The following is a 20,544-nucleotide window of genomic DNA, read 5'->3' as shown; positions in this document are numbered from 1 at the left end:
AGAGAGAGCTTGCTGGCAGCAGCTGCTGTCTCAACTTCCTGATATACTTAAAAAGGCAATGTACTTAGAGTAGTGTCAGAGTATGTAAAGGGGCAATGCGCATCTCTCTCTCCCACACACAGGGTGTGTGTCTCTGTCTGCCATGCTGTCTCCCCTCCCTCCATTCGGCCCCCTTGCAGAGTGTGAGGCTATATTAACAACAATGTGTTAACCCTGGAGGGCTCAGCCAAATGCTAGTTCATCATTTAGCAGTAAGGCATTCCCTGGGAAATATCCCACCCTCTTCCACCCTCTAAGTTCACCACCTCAACCAAGCTTCACAATCATCATTGCTGTGTACAGTATTAAATTGTTTGTTTAAAACTTATACTGTGTGTGTGTGTATAATATAGTTTTTTCTCCCGTGAAAAAAATTTCCCTGGAACCTAACCCCCCATATTTACATTAATTCTTATGGGGAAATTGGATTCGCTTAACATCGTTTCGCTTAAAGTCGCATTTTTCAGGAGCGTTAACTACAACGTTAAGCGAGGAGTTACTGTAGTATAGTAACTTCTACCTCTTCTCAGTTTATGTCAATTCCTAATGTTTCTTGTTTTGTGATTTAGAATTATTTTCACATATATTCAGTGGGTTAAATTCAAACTTTGCTGCTAGATTAAGACAGATGGGTTAGAAAAGGTATATGCGGAGAGGCTGTTTTTGTTGGCTTTTGAAAATTATTCTAAAATATTTATTTTATGAGTTTCACAGAATCACTTTTATTTTTGTGGTTTTGGAATGAAAATTAGATAATCAACAAAGGGACATTGTACAAGAGCTTGGGGTTTGGATGAGAACTAGCTGGCTGTGATTTAATCCAGACAAGACTGAGATAATGGTGGGCTGATGGAAGCAGGCAGAAGAGTAGGTGGAACTTATAGGGGCATGCAACTGCCATTTGTAAAACAGTGTGAAAATTGGAAATGGTGTTAGATTCTGGGCCAGTCCTAGATGCCCAGGTAGCAGCTGTGACAGAGTATTTTCCATCTGCGCCTGGCAAGACAAATATAAACCTTTCTCTCCAATGTGAACCTTGTCAGAATTATCCATGCTTTTATCACCTCAAGACTAGATTGCTGTAATGCGCCCTACATGGGGACTATTTAGAAGCTTAATCTACTGCTAGAATGCTGCAGTGCTCTTATTAAGTGGAGTCGCACATTGGGAGCACATTAGACCAGGACACCATGATCTACACTGGCTTCCAATAAGTTTCTAGGTGGACTTTAAGCCCTAAATGATTTGGGACCTGGTTATCTGAGTATCACCTCTCCCTGTGCCACATTTAGGATGAGCAAAGGCACTTGCGCTGGAACTCCTTCAATATACATGAGACTGAGGTGCTGACAGCATTTTCTCTGCAGGTTGCTCAGTAATTGAACTTACTTCGCTCCCAAACCTTGGTCTGCCAGATCCCAGATTTGTTAACCTGGGCATGCTGCAAAGCCTGTCTCTCTCAGGAAGGGTGCACTGAGATGGGTATATTTATATTTATGGGCAGTTTGTTGTCGTTTGTTATTTATGTAATAGGCACCCAGCTCACTGGATGGGCACCTACAGTTGATGTTTAGAAATGTGATGAAATTAATAAATTTCATTTTTCACATTATGCTGCAATATTGCAAATTTTGATGGTGATTTATGAAAGCAGTATTTGTGATCTTTCCCTACAGCTAAGTCCTTGAACTGGCTTGATGGTTCAGCAGTTAAATATGCCAATTGGGCAAACGGAACTTCAAAAGTCAATGGGAAATGCAGTGTTATCCTGTCCACAAATGGAACATGGTCTGAAGTTGACTGCAGTCATAGTAAAGGCAGAGTTGTTTGTAAAGCTCCGCTAGGTATGTCTTTCTTGTGTTTAATATACAATTCACTTTTTTTTTTAAATTGTTGTACTGAAGGATTTTTATGTCAGGAAAGGTCTGTGTACACTCAGATGAAATTCACTCCAGAAGTCCTGTGGCTTAAGTGGGACTTAAATGATGTATAAATGGCCTTTGGTGTGTTCTCTGCCTAGGATAATGTGTCCAGTGTAGTTGTAGAAGAGTTACAGAGATGATACTATCTTTTCTTTCATAGTTGTGAAGAATCTGGACTAATTTACATTTCAATGTTGGCTTTAATTCAGAGGTTTTTTTATAAGACCAGTCTATGGTGCAAGGTTCATTTATCCTGTTTATTTTTAGGCTGCTTTTGTTTTTGTGAACAATGCAGCTAATTTCTGCTTTAATCTTTGTATGTTCAATACCTGGTTGCCGCATTTCTATGCATGGGATATGTCATGTTGATGGGCACACTAGAAATGCATAGATAGATATTAGTAAATAGTTAGAGGTCTTCATCATAATAATGGCCATACTGAGTCAGATCAGTGGTTCATCTAGCCCAGTATCTCGTCTTCCGACAGTTGCCAATGCCAAATGCTTTCAAAGGGAATGAACAGAACAGGGCAACTGTCAAGTGATCCATTCTATCATCCACTCCCAGCTTCCGGCAGTCAGAGACTAGGGACAGCCAGAGCATGGGGCTGCATCCCTGACCATCTTGACTAGTAGTCAATGATGGACCTATTCTCCATGAACTTATCTAATTCTTTTTTGAACCTAGTTATAGCCTTCACAACATCCCCAGGCAATGAGTTCCACAGGTTGACTGTGCATTATGTGAAGAAGTACTTCCTTTTGTTTGTGTTTAAACCCGCTGCCTATTAATTTCATTGGGTGACCCCTGGTTCTTGTGTTATTGGAAGGAATAATACTTCCTTATTCACTTTCTATACACCATTCATGATTTTATAGACCTCTATCATATCACCCCTTTGTCAGCTATTCTCCAAGATGAACAATCCCCATCTTTTTATTCTCTCCTCATATGGAAGCTGTTCCACACCCTTAATAACTTTTGTTGCCCTTCTCTATATCTTTTCCAGTTCTAAATATCTTTTTTGAGATGGGGTGACCAGAACTACACACAGTATTCAAGGTGTGGGCATACCATGGATTTATATAGTGGCATTATGACATTCACTATTTTATTATCTATCCCGTTCCTAACATTCTGTTAGCGTTTTTGACTGCTGCAGCACTATCCACAATGACTCCAAATTCTCTTTCTTGAATGATAACAATCAATTTAGATCTCATCATTTTGTATGCATAATTGGGATTATGTTTTCCATTGTGCATTACTTTGCATTTATCAACATTTTGTCTGCCATTTTGTTGCCCAGTCACCCAGTTTTGTGAGATTCTTTTGTAACTCCTCGCAGTCTGCTTTGGCCTTAACTATCCTGAGTAACTTTGTATCATCTACAAATTTTGCTCACTATTTACCCCTTTTTCCAGATCATTTATGAATATGTTGAACAGCACTGGTCCCAGTCCAGATCCCGTGGGGATCCCACTATTTACCTCTCTCTATTCTGAAAAGTGACCATCTATTCCTACACTTTGTTTTCTGTCTTTTAACCAGTTACTGATCCATGAAAGGACCTTCCCTCTTATCCCATGACTGCTTACTTTGCTTTAGAGCCTTTGGTGAGGGACCTTGTCAAAGGCTTTCTGAAAGTCCAAGTACACTGTATCCTCTTGATCACCCTTGTCCACATGTTTGTTGACCCCCTCAGAGAATCTAATAGATCGGTGTGGCATGATTTCCCGTTAAAAAAGACATGTTGCTTCCTTCACAGCAAATCATGTTCATCTAGGTGTCTGATAATTCTGTTATTTACTATAAGTTTCAACTCGTTCTTCTTCGAGTGCTTGCTCATATCAATTCCAATTTAGGTGTGCGCGCGCTGCGTGCACAGCCATCGGAGAATTTTTACCCTAGCAACACCCGGTGGGTCGGCTGTGGAGCCCCCTGGAGTGGCGTCTTCATGGCACTCGATTATATACCCCAGCTGATCCAGCACCCCCTCAGTTCCTTCTTACCGCCCATGACGTTGGAACTGTGGCGTTCGGCTTCGCTGGCCTCCACTCTTCCTAGCACTTGCAGTTTCTAGTTTATAATAGTTCATAGTTGATAGTTTATAGTAGTTCATAGTTATAGTTGTAGTTAGTTAGTATTAGTGGGTTGGGGGGTTTCCCTTCCTTCCCGATTTTCTGTTGGGCTCATGCACAAAGCTCTGGGATTCAAGCCCTGCGGTTCCTGCTCTAAGCCCATGCCAATGGGCGACCTCCACGACTCTTGCCTAAAGTGTCTGGGGGAGTCTCATCAAACAGACAAGTGCAGGATCTGCAAGGGTTTTCGTCCCTGGACCAAGAAGGAGCGGGACTTTTGTCTCAAACAGCTCCTTATGGAGGCGGCTCTTAGCCCTCAACCTCCTGCAGTGCGCCAAGATCCGGCACCAAGCGCCTTGGTGCGCAGTGCCCTGGCGGCCGCAGTAGAAGCAGCACCGCAGTTGGACTCGGACCAAGACCCTGGCACCGGACGCTTCCTGGCACTGCAGCCGACATCATTGGCCCAGCACCGCTCCCACTCTCCTGCCCAGAAGCGGCACCGGAAGCCGGAAAAGGCTGGCCCACCTCCACAGAGACCAGCCCCCTTGGAATCGCCTCTGGAGGCGTGTCCCGCAGGCGAGCACCTAGGGGCACGGTCTATGGCCTCGGCACTGTTGATTCCGGTCCCGAGAGGAGAGCCGTTGAGTCCGGTGCCCCTGGACTTCCCAGTACACAGTGTGGTCGAGGTCCAGTTGCCGTCCACTCCGGATACCTTTGCGGCTGCGAGGGACGTTATTGCCATGATGGTATCGGCATCCCCTCAGCCTCATGGCAAGGCCCTGGAACCTGCACGTGCAGCACTGTCCCGAGGAAAGCTGGCCCTGATCTACCTGTCGGCACCGTCAGTCGAGCCACGGCACGGGTCTCGTTCTCGGCACTATTCCTGCTCTTGACGCCGCTCGCACTCCTGACGCCGTTCGCAGTCCCAGCATCGCTCGCAGTCGCGGCACTGCTCGTACTTGCGATGCTGGTCATACGGTACCACTCCGACTCCCGGCACTGGTCCCGGTCGTGGCGCTGCTCTGCAGTCACCATCGAGGAGCAGATCCAGGACCCAACTCCGCTCTCGACACTGCTCACTGTCTAGACCAGAGGTGGGCAAACTACAGCCCGCGGGCCACATCCGGCCTGCGGGACCCTCCTGCCCGGCCCCTGAGTCCTTGTCCCAGGCTTGCCCCCCGGCTCCTCCCCCACTGTTCCCCCTGCCCTGCAGCCTCAGCTCACTGAACCACCGGTGCAATGCTCCGGGCGGTGCAGTGAGACTGCGAGCTCCTGGGGCAGCGCAGATGCAGAGCCGCGGCCTGACCCGGTGCTCTGTGCTGCGCGGTAAGGGGCAGGGAGCAGGGCAGGTTGGATAGAGGGCAGGGGAGTTCGGGGGGGTGGTCATGGGGTGGATAGGGGTCAGGGCAGTCAGAGGGCAGGGAACAGGGAGGTTGAATGGGGGCAGGGGTCCTGGGGGGCAGTCAGGAAGAAGGGGGGCACTGGATGGGGCAGTCGGGGTAGGGGTTCTGGGGGAAGTCAGGAGACAGGGAGAAGGGGGGTTGAATGGGTGCAGGGGTTCCAGGGGGGCAGTAAGGAAGGAAAGGGGGCGTTGGATGGGGCGGCGGGGGGGCAGTCAGGGGCAGGGGTACCAGGGTGGTCAGGGGACAGAGAGAAGGGGTGGTTGGATGGGGCAGAGGTCCCGGGGGGAGGCCGTCAGGGAACAGGAAGGGTTGGATGGGGCATGAGTCCCGGGGCGGGCTGTCAGGGGCGATAAGCGGGGGGGGGCAGATAGGGGGTAGGGGACGGGCCACGTCCCCTCCTCTAACCAGCCCACCATACAATTTTTGAAAGCCAATGCAGCCCCCAGGCCAAAATGTTTGCCTGCCCCTGGTCTGGACCCAGGTCCAGATCCAGGCACTGTTCCAGGTCCCGGCACCGCTCCCCAGCGTCACGGCATTGTTCACCATCGCTCCGTCAGCGTGACCCAGTGCAGATCCGCTCGGCACCACTGTGGCCTCCCTGTTCCGTTTCCCATTCTTCGGGTTCGGAAGCTGGGTCGCCCTTCTCGGACCGCCACCACGTGGACCATAGCCACCTTGAGTCGGGGGCTGGGCATTGGCAGGCGCAGGAGCAGGGTCCCGCTCAGGGGCCCACCCAGTGGCCATTCTGAACATCCTGGGCATACCACCAGGCCCAGGGTGCTCCGTCTGGGGCTTCTCACTCAGCCCCATCCGAGCCACAAGTGCCAGAGGCTGCCGCCCCTCGCCCCGCCCCGGGAGGCATGGAGACCATAGTGGCTCCTCTTCCCACTACAGGACCTCCTCGAACACTGGTTCCTGCTCCAGGCCCTGAGGTCGGGACAGCTGGGCTCAGTTACGCAAGAGGCCTTAGATGACCCTCTCCCTGCTGTGGCGTCCTCCTCCTCCTCACCCGACGAGGCGGTGGCAGGCACTATAGTCTTGGGCCCCCCTCCCATAGACCTCTGTGCCCACCAGGACCTCCTGTGCAGGGTGGCCCACAATATGAACTTGCAAGTGGAAGAGGTGGTAGAGGTGGAGGACCCGGTGGTGGATATTCCGTCAGTGGAAGCTCCGTCAAGGGTAGCCGTTCCCTTTATTCAGACTATCCAGTCCACCACGAGAACAATCTGGCAAACCCCTGCATCCATCCCACTGACTGCTAAGGGAGTGGAACGCAAATACTTTGTCCGCTCAAAGGGGTATGATTATTTGTTCACCCATCCACAGCCTTGTTCGCTAGTGGTAGCATTGGTGAACGAGAATGAACGGCATGGCTAGCAGGCCCCAGCTCCCAAATCAAAGGACACCAAGCTCCTTGATCTGTTTGGGCGCAAAGTTTATTCCTTGGGGGGTCTTCAGCTCAGGATCGCTAATCAGCAGGTGCTCCTGAGCCGCTACTCCATGCTGAAATTTAAGGAGTTTAGTACCTCCTGAGTCCAGAGAGGAGTTTGGGGCCCTGGTTGATGGGGGCAAAACAGTGGCACGGACCTCGTTGCGGGCCTTGCTGGACACTGCGGATTCTGCTGCACGTACTTTGTCCTTGGGGATAGCGATGAGGCATATCTCCTGGCTGCAAGCCTCCAACTTGCCACCGGAGCTTTAGCAAACACTGCAGGACCTCCTCTTCGATGGAGAAGGCCTGTTCTCGGACAAGACCAATTCCAGGCTACAAAGCCTTAAAGACTCAAGGGTGATAATGAAGTCCCTGGGCATGCACACACCAGCTACCCAGCAGAAACCCTTCAAACCCCAGCAGCCACAACAACGCTCCTATCCTCCCCCTCGACCGAGACAGGATTTTTATAGGAGACGGGGGCATAATGGCAGGAGGAAGCCCTCCAATCCCCAGTCTGGGCAAGGCCAGGGTCCATCCAAGCCTTCGTCAGGCTCAAAACAGTCCTTTTGAAGGGATGCTCGAGGACAATGTACCAGACCTCATTCAGGATCCTACCCCACCCTTCTTGAATTGTTTATCCCGCTTCCACCATGCCTGGTCCCACATAACTATGGACCGCTGGGTCCTCCGCACGGTGGAAGTGGGATGCGCTCTCCAGTTTTCTTCCTCCCCACCCTCCCGTCCTCCTTCCCCATCATGGACTCGTTTCATGAGAAACTCCTTATTCAGGAGGTTCAGACGCTCCTCGCCATGGGGGCGATCGAGGAGGTTCCAAGGTAGCTAAGGGACAGGGGGTTTTACTCCCGATATTTCCTAATCCCCAAGGCAAAAGGCGGGCTTCGGCCCATTCTGGACCTGCACAGACTCAACAAGTTCATGGTAAAGTTGAAGTTCCGCATGGTCTCCTTGGGCACCATTATACCTTTCCTGGATCCTGGATCCTGGAGACTGGTACGCTGCCCTAGACATGAAGGACGCGTATTTTCACATAGCGATTCATCCGGTGCACAGACACTTCCTCCGCTTTGTGGTCAACTGTGAACACTATCAGTTCGCGGCCCTTTCCTTCTCCACGGTCTTTCCACGGCCCCCCAAGTGTTCACCAAATGTATGGCAGTCGTGGCGGCCTTCCTTCATCAATGGCGGCTGCAGGTATACCCTTACATCAACAACTGGCTTATCCGGGGGCGCACCAGAGATCAGGTGCAGTTCCACCTTCACTTGGTCACGGACACATTTAGTCGGTTAGGCCTCCTTCTCAACGTGGCAAAGTTGACACTAGAACCGACCCAGAGAATAGCATTCATTGGGGCGGTTCTGGACTCCGTGCAGGCATGAGCCCTCCTGCAGGATGCTCGTTTCCAGGCTACAGTGGCCCTCATCCGGAGCCTTCAGAGCTTCCCAACCTCGTCAGCAAGAAGTTGCTTGAGTCTTCTCGGCCACATGGCTTCCTGCACATACGTGAGGAGGCATGCCAGACTTCGACTCTGCCCGTTACAAGCCTGGCTGGCATCAGTCTATCGCCCAGGTCGAGACAGCCTGAACTTGGTGGTCACCATCCCGGAGTGGGTCCTGGCTTCCCTCCGATGGTAGATAGATCCCCGGGTGGTATTCGAAGGAGTCCCTTTTCACAGCCCGCAGCCCTCCTTGTCCCTCATCATGGAAGAGTCATCCCTGGGTTGGGGTGCCCACCTTGGGAACATTCAGACGCAGGGCCTATGGCCCCCGTCCACGCTCTCTCTTCATATCAACATATGGGAGCTGATGGCGGTACGCCTTGCCTGTCAAGCCTTCCGGGAGCGGCTGCAGAGTTCTTGTGTGGCGGTCCTCACAGACAACACCACGGCCATGTTCTACATCAACAAACGGGGGGGGGGGGGCCCGCTTCTCCCCGCTCTGTCAGGAGGCCGTTCGACTGTGGGAATTCTGTATAGACCACTCCATCACCTGGTGGCTTCCTTTCTACCCGGGGTCCAGAACATGCTGGCGGACCACCTGAGCAGATCCTTCCGCTCACATGAGTGGTCCCTTCAACCAGATGTCATCTATCCCATCTTCCGAAAGTGGGGGTTTCCCCAGGTCGACCTCTTCGCCTCCCGCAGCAATCAGAAATGTCTAGCTTTCTGCTCCCTCCAGGGCCGCTCCCCCGGGTGCTCTCAGAGATGCTTTCCTGCTCCCCTGGATGAGTCGTCTATTTTACCCCTTTCCCCCGTTTCCCCTGGTGCACAGGGTTTTTGCTCAAAGTACGCAGGGACAGGGTGCGAGTGATTCTGGTAGCTCCGCTGTGGCCCAGACAGCACTGGTACACCACGCTCCTGGAACTCTCTGTGGGTGCTCCAGTCCCTCTGCCTCTTCTTCCAGACCTGATTACTCAGGATCATGGTTGCCTCTGCCATCCCGACCTACGATCTTTCCACCTTACGACATGGATGCTGCGTGGCTGAACCCTGCAGAACTTCGCTGTTCAGAATCTGTGCAACAAGTACTGATGGGTAGCAGGAAGCCCTCCACTAGGGCCACATATACGGCGAAGTGGAAGCGGTTCTCATGCTGGTGCACTCAGCCCAACACACCCCCTCTCCAGGCATCCGTGCCTCTCATTTTGGAATACCTGCTGGGCCTAAAACAGCAGGGCCTGGTGGCATCCTCTGTCAGAGTTCACCCTGCAGCGATCTCGGCTTTTCACCCGGGTGTGAATGGCTGCTCTGTCTTCGCCAATCCCATGGCTGGCAGGTTCCTTAAGGGCCTGGACCATCTCTACCCACAAGTTCGACACCTAGTCCCGACATGGGACCTTAACCTGGTTCTCTCCAGACTCATGGGGCCCTCGTTCGAGTCGCTGGCCACCTGCTCCCTCCTCTACCTCTCCTGGAAAACAGCTTTCCTTGTTGCTATCATGTCGGCGCGGCGAGTCTCTGAGCTCAGAGCCCTTACCTCCGAACCACCCTACTATATCTTTCATAAAGATAAAGTGCAGCTTTGGCCTCATCCGGCCTTTCTTCCGAAGGTTGTATCAGCCTTCCATATCAGCCAGGACATATTTCTTCTGGTTTTGTATCCAAAACCACATGCCAGTTGCCAGGAACAGCGGGTGCACTCCCTCAATGTCCGTAGGGCCCTCGCCTTCTACGTTGAGCATACGAAACCGTTCAGGAAGACGACCCAGCTCTTTGTCACGGTGGTGGACTGGATGAAAGGTCTCCTGGTTTCATCTCAGCGGATCTCCTTGTGGATCACGTCGTGTATCCGAACTTGCTATGATCTTGCCAGTGTATCAACCTCGCCCCTCACTGCTTACTCCACAAGGGCCCAGGCCTCATCGGCGGCTTTTCTGGCCAGGTGCCGATCCAGGAGATCTGCAGAGCCGCAACTTGGTCCTCGGTACACACTTTCGCTTCACACTATGCCATCGTCCAGCACGCCAGAGACGACACGGCGTTTGGTAGAATGGTCCTACAATCCATGTTGATTCACTCCGACACCACTGCCTAGGTAAGGCTTGGGACTCACCTAAATTGGAATCGATATGAGCAAGCACTTGAAGAAGAAAAACCGGTTACTCACCTTTGTAACTGTTGTTCTTTGAGATGTGTGGCTCATATCCATTCCAAACCCACCCCCCTTCCCCTCTTTTGGAGTAGCCGGCAAGAAGGAACTGAGGGGGCGCTGGGTCAGCTGGGGTATATATTGAGCACCATGAAGGCGCCACTCCAGGGGGCTCCACTGCTGACCCATCGGGTGTTGCAAGGGTAAAAATTCTCCGACGACCGTGCACGCAGCGCGCACACACCTAAATTGGAATGGATATGAGCAACACATCTTGAAGAACAACAGTTACAAAGGTGAGTAACCGTTTGTTTTTTTTTCTGGTACTGAAGTTAGGTTTACTGACCTGTAATTGCCAGGATTGCCTTTGGAGCCTTTTTTTAAAATTGGTGTCACATTAGCTATCCTCCAGTCATCTGGTAAAGAAGCTGAGTTAAGTGATAGGTTACATACCACACTTAATAGTTCTGTAATTTCATATTTGAGTTCCTTCAGAACTCTTGGGTGAATACCATCTGGTCCTGGTGACTTATTACTGTTTAATTTACCAGTCAGTTCTAAAATCTCCTCTGACACCTCAGTCTGGGACAGTTGCTCAGATTTGTCACCAAAAAGAATGGCTCGGGTGTGGGAATCTCCCTCACATTTCTCTGCGCTGAAGAGAGATGCAAAGAATTCATTTAGCTTCTTCGCAATGGCCTTATCTTCCTTGAATGCTCCTTTGAACCTTGATCATCCAATGGCCCCACTGATTGCTTGGCAAGCTTCCTGCTTCTGATGTATTTAAAAAAAAATTTGCTGTTAGTTTTTGAGTCTTTTCCTAGTTGCAAAATTCCAAAATTTGCTAGTTCCAGAATTCTTCTGCTGGCATGTACCAAGTGTATACCATCAGTCTACATTCCCTAATATCTAGTCTGCTGTAGGACAGAAGTGTGTTTTCCAAAGTTTATTAATAGCTACAACAGAAATAAATATGGGGGGCTACAGAATACCAGTGTTTGTCTTCTTTCCTGCCCCACCAGTGGACCTCACATGGGGAGGCAGGAATTCATGGTTTTAGTACTGTGGCTGGTCCTGTGGGCAGCAGCTGCATGTATGTGGCATGCCACAGAAAAGTTGAGGGTGCCACGACCTGATCACTGAGAGATCAGTTTGGAGCACTAGCATCTTAATGGCTTCATTTGTGTATGCAGTGTTACCATGACAGCTGCGTAGATTTCAGCAAAATCTAGAATGCGTGTCCATGTCATAGAATAATCTCTGTAAGTTTCCTTCATAGCAGCAAGTTTCCCCCTTACTAAGATACCCATCTTTGCTAGCTATTTCTGTATAGGATGTGGCACTATGCTTTTTCCATTGAGGAGCTAAAGTAATTCTTGCTATGAGTAAGAAGTCCCATGTTCAAGTTTATCCATTCTTGCACGCAGACAAGCTACACTAGACTACGGTCTTGTTTACTCTTAAAGGTTTGCTGGTATAACTTTACCTGCCTGATGGCTGAGGAAAGGATCCAGTTCCCATACTGCTACTTCACATTTCACTCCTTCCAGGATAGAAATCAGTTACTTGGGTCAGAAAGGGTCCTTGGAAGCAGTGGGATCTTTCAGATTTTTGCCTATACCTCCATGGAAGTTGAGAGGGAGGAACAATGGGAAGCTAATGTTCCCCGTTCATGTTGTTAAGGAAGAGAGCTACAAGATCTTCTCTGACCCTGCCTCAGAAATGGGTTTCCTCCTGCTTCTAGGAAGCTCAGGGACTTTGGAATTAAGTATGCACTGAGGCACAAAGTACATTTAAACAGTGACGAAAACCAACGTTAAAGACTATAGGTTTTTATGCTTCAGTGGAAATGTTTTCAGTAGTTAGACCTTTAAAGTGTGTCTCCACTTCAAAATTTGCTACTTCTGTTTTTCAAAAAATGTTCATGTCAGAGGACCCAAAGTACACTCAGTTATATTGAGTGCAATTCCACATTGACTGAAATGTAAATAATTTCTCAGTAGATTAAGAAATGTCAGCAAAGTGATTCAAAATTAGCTACTATATTAAATGGCACAACACTTTGTTAATACAGAGTTAATATTGTCCAGCAATATCTTGCGCCCTTCCAGAATGTCAAGTTCAGACTTCAGAAAACCAGGAAACACAGAGCTAAGGTACACCCCCATGTAACCTTAACTCTGGCCTCTTTGAGCAGTGCCCCCAAAACACTCCTACTACACATACTCGCTCTGTCTTTTCACTGTAAAGGAAAGGAGCTATCTGCACTTGCCCTGCACTCAAACACTTAACATACCCTCCTGATAGACTACCACACTTGTGAAATTCAACAATCACTTCCCAAGTATATGCAAAAAAGCATTGCCAGAATAGTCACCTTTAATTTAAGAAAAGCTGCTTGTTTTTTGTTTTTTCTGGGGTGCTGTATCCCAGGACACTGTGGCAAATGGCCCCAAATTTAGATCACTGACCCTATTCTGAATCTCCAGGAGGCAAACCAAATTTCAAGGCAATCCAAGTAACCAGATGGATTGTAGCACAATTAGAATAGTCCAGCTTTAAACAGAAAGGGCTTCTTAACCTTAATTATAGTGGAGCTTGTGCTCAGCTATAATATTTGGCACTTATAAGAAACTAGCTTTTGAATTGATGGTGTGGAAAATATTAGTGTGTGTCTGTAAGACTTAAAATAGAGTTCCTGAACTTCAATAAAATGACTTTATAATAAATTTATACATACTAGTATAGAACTTTGCTGTATAACAAATATTTTTCAGTCAAAAACACTGATTAACTATTTTCATTTCTCTTTTACAGGCACTAATCACACTGGAGTGGCTATAGCATTTGCTCTGTTAATTATCCTAGTCTTGGTTGCTGGATTAATTTGGTATCTCTACAAAAAGAAACGGCTTCAGTGGGGTGGCTTCTTTGCAGTACGCTATGAACGAGGGATGAATGAAGATGAGACTGATAGTATGTTTACCAAAGATGGTTACTGACAAACTGTTCTTACTAATGGTTTTATTACAAATTCCACTGTGTGAAACTATGGGGAATGGGCTACTTGACACTTTATTAGTTCCTTCTGAAAAATGAGTAAGATGATTATCAACTCGTGGCTAAATTATGCCCTCTAATACATGTGTGCAATTTTAAGGCAGTGGGAGTTAACTGAATTTGGCCTTACCTGTAAATCTTGCACAAGGTAGAAGTTCCCTGAGCCTCTATAGCTCTGTGATTCCATATTAACTCTGGATACTGCCTCTAAAATCTTTACCAACATTATCTTTTCTTTTTACCAGAAAAAAAAAAAAGAAAGAAAGAAAAAGGTGTTTTGGGGGGGTTACGGGTGAGGAATAGACATTTAAACTGCAAACCAAACAAACTTTAAATTAAATATCTACCTTTTTCAGACAATTACTGATTTAAACCGTTGGTGTCAAAAGACATACATTTTGAAGTACAGTACATTCCCTGTTTCCAGCATTGGGTCACCCTGCAACAACTAGCACAAAATATGATGATAAATACCAGATAAATGATATTTGGAATAGCCACTTTTGTAATAAGTCATTAAGTATCAACTGTGATATAATACAGAGAGGCTTGTAACCACTGACAATTTCTGTTCCTACTGAGGTAGAATCTTAACATTTGGTATGCTCATTATGGTCCATTGAGTGCAAGAGAGAAAAAAAATTATATATCTGAACATTGATTTTTTTTTTCTCAGAGGCCACCAAAAGGCCATCATCACTCTTCCCTATCATATTGAACGATTGTTCAGGTGTCCTTCAGAGCTAGAATCATGACGTAGAGTATGCTCTTTCACTATGGGATTCTATCAATAAGGAAATATCCCTATTAAAGAATCAGGTAACACTTAAGTCTGAGCCTATTGCAGGCTCATACATGAATAGCCATGACCTCCGAATATGCTACTGGTGTCCACACAACTGGGATTAAGGGCTAAATACAAACATGAGCAAAATTCAAACCTTATGTAAATACTCTGTGATCTTCTAAAAACAGTTCAATGAATGGTGTACTTTTCACTGTAAGGAGACTGTCCCTTTTAAGCAAGAATTTTCAGTCTTCTTTTCATAGGCTCTGATTTGTGGGTGATGCAAGTACTCCATAGTAGGCATGTTGAAAATCAATTTGTGGGAATGGGGAGGGAATAGTAAAGGAAGACTAGTCTTAAACTAGTAGTTAGAGAATAACCTTTAAATCTGCCAAAATCCATCCTATGTTTTTAAAGTTGGTATAGAATTAGATCTGAATGATGATGTCCTGCACTAACACATGGGAAAGACTCACAGTTCATTTCCTAGTCTGTTGCACTCTGTTGTGTTCCACTCCAGTTCAACTCCAGTTGTGTGCATACATGCTACAAATTCTTGATCTATTACATATGAGTTAAACTTGATTTTTATGTGCTGTGTCAGTTGCCTTTCCTATATACTCCAAAAAGGCTACTAGAGTGAAGGGTTTTTTAAAATATATAGTTCTTGATTAAACCATTACAGTAAGTCACTGTGTGAAAGTGGAATAATAATTGTAAGAAAAATGTTTCTTAATGCACATTGTCCTTTTAAGATCAGACCTGTTTACCGTTTTGAAGGAGTGAATGCTATTTAAGTAAAAAAAGAAAAAACAAATAAAACGAATACTGTATACAAAAGACCAAATTAATCCCTGGTGTAATTCCATTGACATCAGTGTTATTACATCAGTAATACATTTGGCCAAATACGCTGAGAATACTACTGATTTTTTTAAGATACACTGTTAAGAGTGGCAGGCCAGAGAGCCTATTTATGAGCTTATTTTTGTTGCTGACGCAACACTTTCCTTTGTGCTTGTTTGCACTGTTCTGATATGCAATCTTTTAAAATGATATTTAGAAGTACAGTATCTCTCTAGCAAGATTCTTGTAGATGGTTTTAGTACCCATATACAAGAATAGGTACCAGACAAGCACGCTCCAGAAAATAGTTCTGTATTAGTTCTCTAATTGGCCATAACTAAGAAAAGAGAGTAAGAAAGAAATTGGCCTTATAGCAATTTATGCAAAAAACTTTTGAAATTGGCTGCAATACCTTGGAGTAAATTTTAGGTAAAACGTGTGGCATTTAACCTTGTTGCTGTGCTTCACATATTGCTTTTACAATAGTCTGGTTCTTGTGATCCTCTATTTTATTATAGTTATGAAACATGTATATTACAGTAGCACCAAGCAGAGTGGGGTCTTACTATGGTAAGTGTTGTACAAACACATGAGGACACAGTTCTTGTTTCTACTGTGTATTTAATGACAAAAATTTCCAACTAATGTGATAAAATAAAATATTATCAATAAAGCGATAGGCAGCATGGCCATGATCCAACAAAGCACTTAAACGTGCGTAATTTTAAGTTAACATAAATGCTTAAATGTTTTGCTGGATGGGGTCTAAATTAGTGGATTTAGAGAAGTTTGTACTGTATTAAATAAAGTTGTATATGGTTCAGTGTCCTTTTCTAACAAAAGTACAGATCAGGGTATTTTTGTACAAATATAAATTAGATACATGTGTGTTCAGCCTTGCTAGTTTTATGACTGTTTGCACTTATGGGCTTGCCTGGATGTGAATTTACAGACAGAAAGTGTATTTTTAATGTTATTACCAAGATAACTAAATTATGATTTCAAGACACACATGAATATACAATAAAAGGATACAGTGTTTTTATAAAGTGTTTCAATTCTGTATTGTTGTGAATTATGTAAATAATTTTGTAAGGCACACTTCCAATGTTTTTTGCAATATACCAATAAATGGAATCTTGGGTAGCTTTTATTTCATTGAGCACAACTGTCTTAGCATAAATGAACAACCCATTTTCTGGATTGAAGTGTACAGTGAGGATAATATACGAACATGCTCTTCTTCACTCTTGAAAGAATAAAATTTATAAAGTCAGCCTAATTTTTTTGCTTGTGTGGGAAAAATTAACAGAGCTGAATGTTTGTACAGCACCTAGCACAATGGTGTTTCTACCAAAGAGTAATAACTAATATGATAAGGAGGTTGAGTAGAAACTTTGTGACTGATAAAAATTGGTGCTGTTGAATTCTTTTATAATGAGAAAAACATGTTACTGTGGAATACAAGAAGACTCCTAATGACTACCAGGCTTCTGCTGCACGGAGCTGGCAATACTTAAAGAGAAATCTGGCCAATTTAAGCATTTAATACGTGCTAAGGTCTGATTCACTGGTGTCCATTTAATGAACCTCTGAAGTTGCAGTAACAGCCCGCAAGGGAATTCCCCTGAAAATAGGGGAAGTACCCATCAGGTGTAGTCATCTTATCTTCCAGCCTCAAGATACTTTGTCTGATGTATAATGAGACACATCAGTTATAAAATTTACATACCATCTTGTCTTTTTAAGATTTACTATGAATTCTCTCCTACCTAAAGGGACCTCTTAAATCTTTTTGGGCCAAATTCTGCTGTTTGTACTGATATAAATCTCCCATTGACTCCAGTAGGAATTCTGCAGTCCTTTCTTGAGCTTTTACTCAAGAAAGGACTGCAGAATTTGATTTTTTGTTAGCAAAGGAGACAAAAGGTCCTACAATGGTGGAGCCTGATTAAATGCAGGGCAGACCTTCTTCATTGGTGCTCAAGAATTAAGATAGGGGTTATTTTATCTTAATGTAATAGTATTTGTGGGTGAAGTTTACTGGGTATATTATAAATGTTAACTTATTCTAAAATGCTAAAGGACAAGAACAAGCATGAGAAAATGGGCTTTTTAAAAAACTATGTACTTCAACTCAAACTGGGAGTTGTCATGGGCCTCAAAATATATGCATCTATGTTCTTCTTAGTGTCAATTGTAGTTTAAATTCCTTGGGGATGGGCTACATCCTCTGTGTTTGCACAGTATCATGTGTAATAAAAGGTGTGACAGAGGAGTGTGTGTAAAAGATTGATCTTTGTTATCCAGCTTCAGTCACATGACATGGGTCAAGGCTACCAAAGTTTCTGTGTCTGTCAAATGGCAGAGGCCAGTAGCCTACTGACTCCAGTGGCTACTATTGTTTCCCTCCCCATGCCTGGGTTGCCTGTTTCTCTCCTGTTGGAAATAAAATGTAAACAATATAACTCAAACGTAACCCCCACCACGGAATAGAGACACTTGAGAAATACAGACAGCTAGGCCAGGCTTTTCCATTGCAGTTCACAGGCATGTTACCAGCACAATCGAATACTGTTGAGATTTCAACCTTATTTCAATTCAGTTTTCAACTTTTGTACTCAGAGCCTATTCCAAGCTAGTTTCCACGCGAAGAGGAGCGTGCAGAAGTGGCGAGGTCAGGCGTTTAGAGGAGCCATCTAAAAGCGAGGGGGGAGATGGAGGACAGAGCACGTCTTACACTAGTGAGGTGAGGGGAGATTTCTCCTGTTAGTGAACTTACAACGTCCGCTGCGCTGTACCTGGTGGCTAATACGAACCGTTCGGAAGGGAGGGCACGCTCGCTCCCCCACCCTGCTGAAGGCGGAGGGAAGCAGAGCTGGCTCTGGACAGCCCAGGCACCTGGGGCTGGGCGTGACGGCTGTCCCTTGTCATGCCCAGCAGATGCAGCGTGAGCCCCGCGCTGGAGCCAGCCCTGTTGGGAGCGGCGCGTTAGCCCAGCCCAGCCTAGCCTGTAGGGGCTGGCAGGCTTCGGGGGCCGCACGCCCGGCCCCGGCCCCGGCCCCGGCCTCGGCCTGCCCCCGCAGTGGGTGGTGTCCGGCCGGCGCGCTGTTCCCCCCTGCAGGCGCAGCCCAGGCGGGAGGGGTCGGAGCCGCAGCCCTCCGAGAGCCGGCGCGAACTAGAGTGAGCCGGGGCTATGGAGCCCCCTTTCCCCGCGCTGCTCTGCCTGCTGGGTCTCCTCGCCACCGCTTCCGGAGCAGCCGGTAAGGTGCTCCCCTCCCGCGCCTGTCAGCCCCCAGCCTCCGTTCGGGGCGCGGGGCGCCTGCCTCCGGACCCCCTGCGGACTTGGAGCCCAGCAGCTGTCCCTCTCGGGGCGGGCGGGGCGTGACACCCGCTGCGGGAGGAAGCGCAGCCTACGCTGCTGGGTTTGCGGCCCGCGGAGTGGATGCGGCCCCCAGCTCGAGGGAAGGTCTCCCCCCCCCACCCCCGTGCATTGTAAGTCCACAGAGGGGAGGAGTTCACCCTGCCAGTTGCATATTTCCCATTGCGGGGGCGCTGCGTTGGGCATTGCAGGCCCCTGGGGGTTGCTGCTGTCTGGCGCTCTTGGCCTGCCATGAAAATAGATATTGTCTGGGCTAGAAAAATAGGCTATGTTTTTAAACGTGTGAGCGAAAACATGTTAACTAGCCCGACTTCAAACAGGACTTTGCACCCACTGCAGCAGACATGGCCGGTTGTGTTAAAAAACCTGATAGCCGGTAGTGGTCAGCCTTTAAGGGAGTCTAGTGTTAGCCACAACCAGCAAACATTTTGAAACACAGCCTATTTCCAAATCTAGATAGGGCCACAGTCCCGTTATGTTTTTAGTCTTGCTCCTCATATAAAATCAGATGAGAGGCAAATTCATTTCCTGTTACTCAGGAGGGAAGAGAAGGCTTTGTGTTGTGTGCTGAGAAGTTTCATTTTCTGGAAAGTCCATTTGGCTAATGTACAGCTATTGAGAAACAGTGCAAAGCAAGCAACCCTTCAGACATGGGGCATTAAAAAAACCATAATATAGTCTGGAGTGAGTGCCTTCTCATGCTTTTTTATCAAAACTAACGACCCAGTCCTGCAAAAATGTAGGCATATGTTCAACTCTAAGCATGTGAATAGACCTATTAATTTTATTTCAACTGGACAGTTTGAGTAAGTAAAGTTAAGCACGTGCATAAGTATTTCAAGAATTGTGAAATGAAAAGTAGCAAAGGAAAGAACCAGTTAAACTAGGAAAAATGACACATGCGATGTGCTCCTATCAGTTAAATGCCTGATACCTGGGAACAATATTTTCCCCTTACCCAGGGTAGGCTTTTAAATAGAGCTTTTCTATTTCTAGTTATATAATAAGACTATGATCCTACATAATTCTGGTAAGGAAAGTGTGTGCACATAATCAACATATATCAGCATTATGGCATTAGAAAAAAATCATGTTAGTCTTGCAATTTATGAAAGAATTGCATTGCTGTACAGTCATAAGTTATATGATTAAGTGGTTTTGATTTTTCAAAGTACTTCAAAAGAAATGAAGAAGGTTTTCTCCTTTTGAATTTTTCAACATTTCTGCATTTTTCCTAGATAATGCTATTTACTTACTTTTCCACTTAACGTGACTAATAAACTGATCAGTGTTATTTGTTAATGCACCAGCATAATGCTGCCGTGTTTAGGTTACAAATTGTGTAGGGAAATGTTTAAATTTAAACAAAAAAAAATGTTTTCATTTTTTTAAAAAAAAATGTTTTAATTGTTATGGTAAAAGTGTCTAATGACTTGCATGCTTGCTTATACATCGTGACCCCATTCAGGATGAAACTCTCCACAGAAAGAGCAAAAGATACTGTGCAGTAACTGCATACAGAGACTAGCTCTTCTTTGTCTGTCAGTTGAGGTACTGAAATTTCTGTGTGTCGCAGAGTAGCTACACATAGTAGGAAGATAAGTGCACAAGCTCACAACAGCCTTGGACTAGGGTTTTCCCAGATGTAAAACTCAGGTGACAGTGGCTATTTCTCCACTGCATAGCTAACCTGGGTGACTGAGCACCTGGATCAGAGCATTCAGGTTAGCATAGCCTTGGGTATCAGCCTCCCCGCTGCAAACCTCTACCCTAGTTACTGTGTCTTCACTGTTTCTGCGCTCACCCGCGTGTGTCTGGGGGCCTGGTTCTTTGTGTTGAAATGCTCTAGGATTCTTTTCCGGTCAGTTAGGGAAGAACTTGTCTGTCCTTCAGGGGAAATTGTGGGAAGGCATTGGAGGGCTATCAGCGCTTGAATGATTTTTTCCCCTCTGGATCCTCATCGCAAGGTGGATTCCAGCATG

At 46.4% G+C, this 20,544-nt stretch overlaps 2 protein-coding genes across 2 annotated transcripts in view; both read left to right on the top strand.

Moving 5' to 3' along the window:
- LY75 (lymphocyte antigen 75) overlaps nucleotides 1-14,121 on the top strand; it is an 82,448-nt gene extending 68,327 nt beyond the window's left edge. Inside the window, 2 exon segments of the mRNA XM_074967421.1 lie at nucleotides 1,716-1,883; nucleotides 13,305-14,121. Coding sequence (XP_074823522.1) covers nucleotides 1,716-1,883; nucleotides 13,305-13,489 — 353 coding nt within the window. The 3' untranslated portion in view covers nucleotides 13,490-14,121.
- A 4,127-nt stretch (nucleotides 14,122-18,248) lies between these two features.
- CD302 (CD302 molecule) overlaps nucleotides 18,249-20,544 on the top strand; it is a 41,750-nt gene continuing 39,454 nt past the window's right edge. Inside the window, exon 1 of the mRNA XM_074967420.1 lies at nucleotides 18,249-18,443. Coding sequence (XP_074823521.1) covers nucleotides 18,377-18,443 — 67 coding nt within the window. The 5' untranslated portion in view covers nucleotides 18,249-18,376. The remainder of the gene's footprint in view (nucleotides 18,444-20,544) is intronic.

The sequence above is a fragment of the Natator depressus genome, chromosome 11 (assembly GCF_965152275.1).
Source record: "Natator depressus isolate rNatDep1 chromosome 11, rNatDep2.hap1, whole genome shotgun sequence".
In the NCBI taxonomy this organism is placed as follows: Eukaryota; Metazoa; Chordata; order Testudines; family Cheloniidae; genus Natator; species Natator depressus.
The sequence above is the reverse complement of the archived record's forward strand: the minus strand, read 5'-3'. Positions and strand labels throughout refer to the sequence as shown.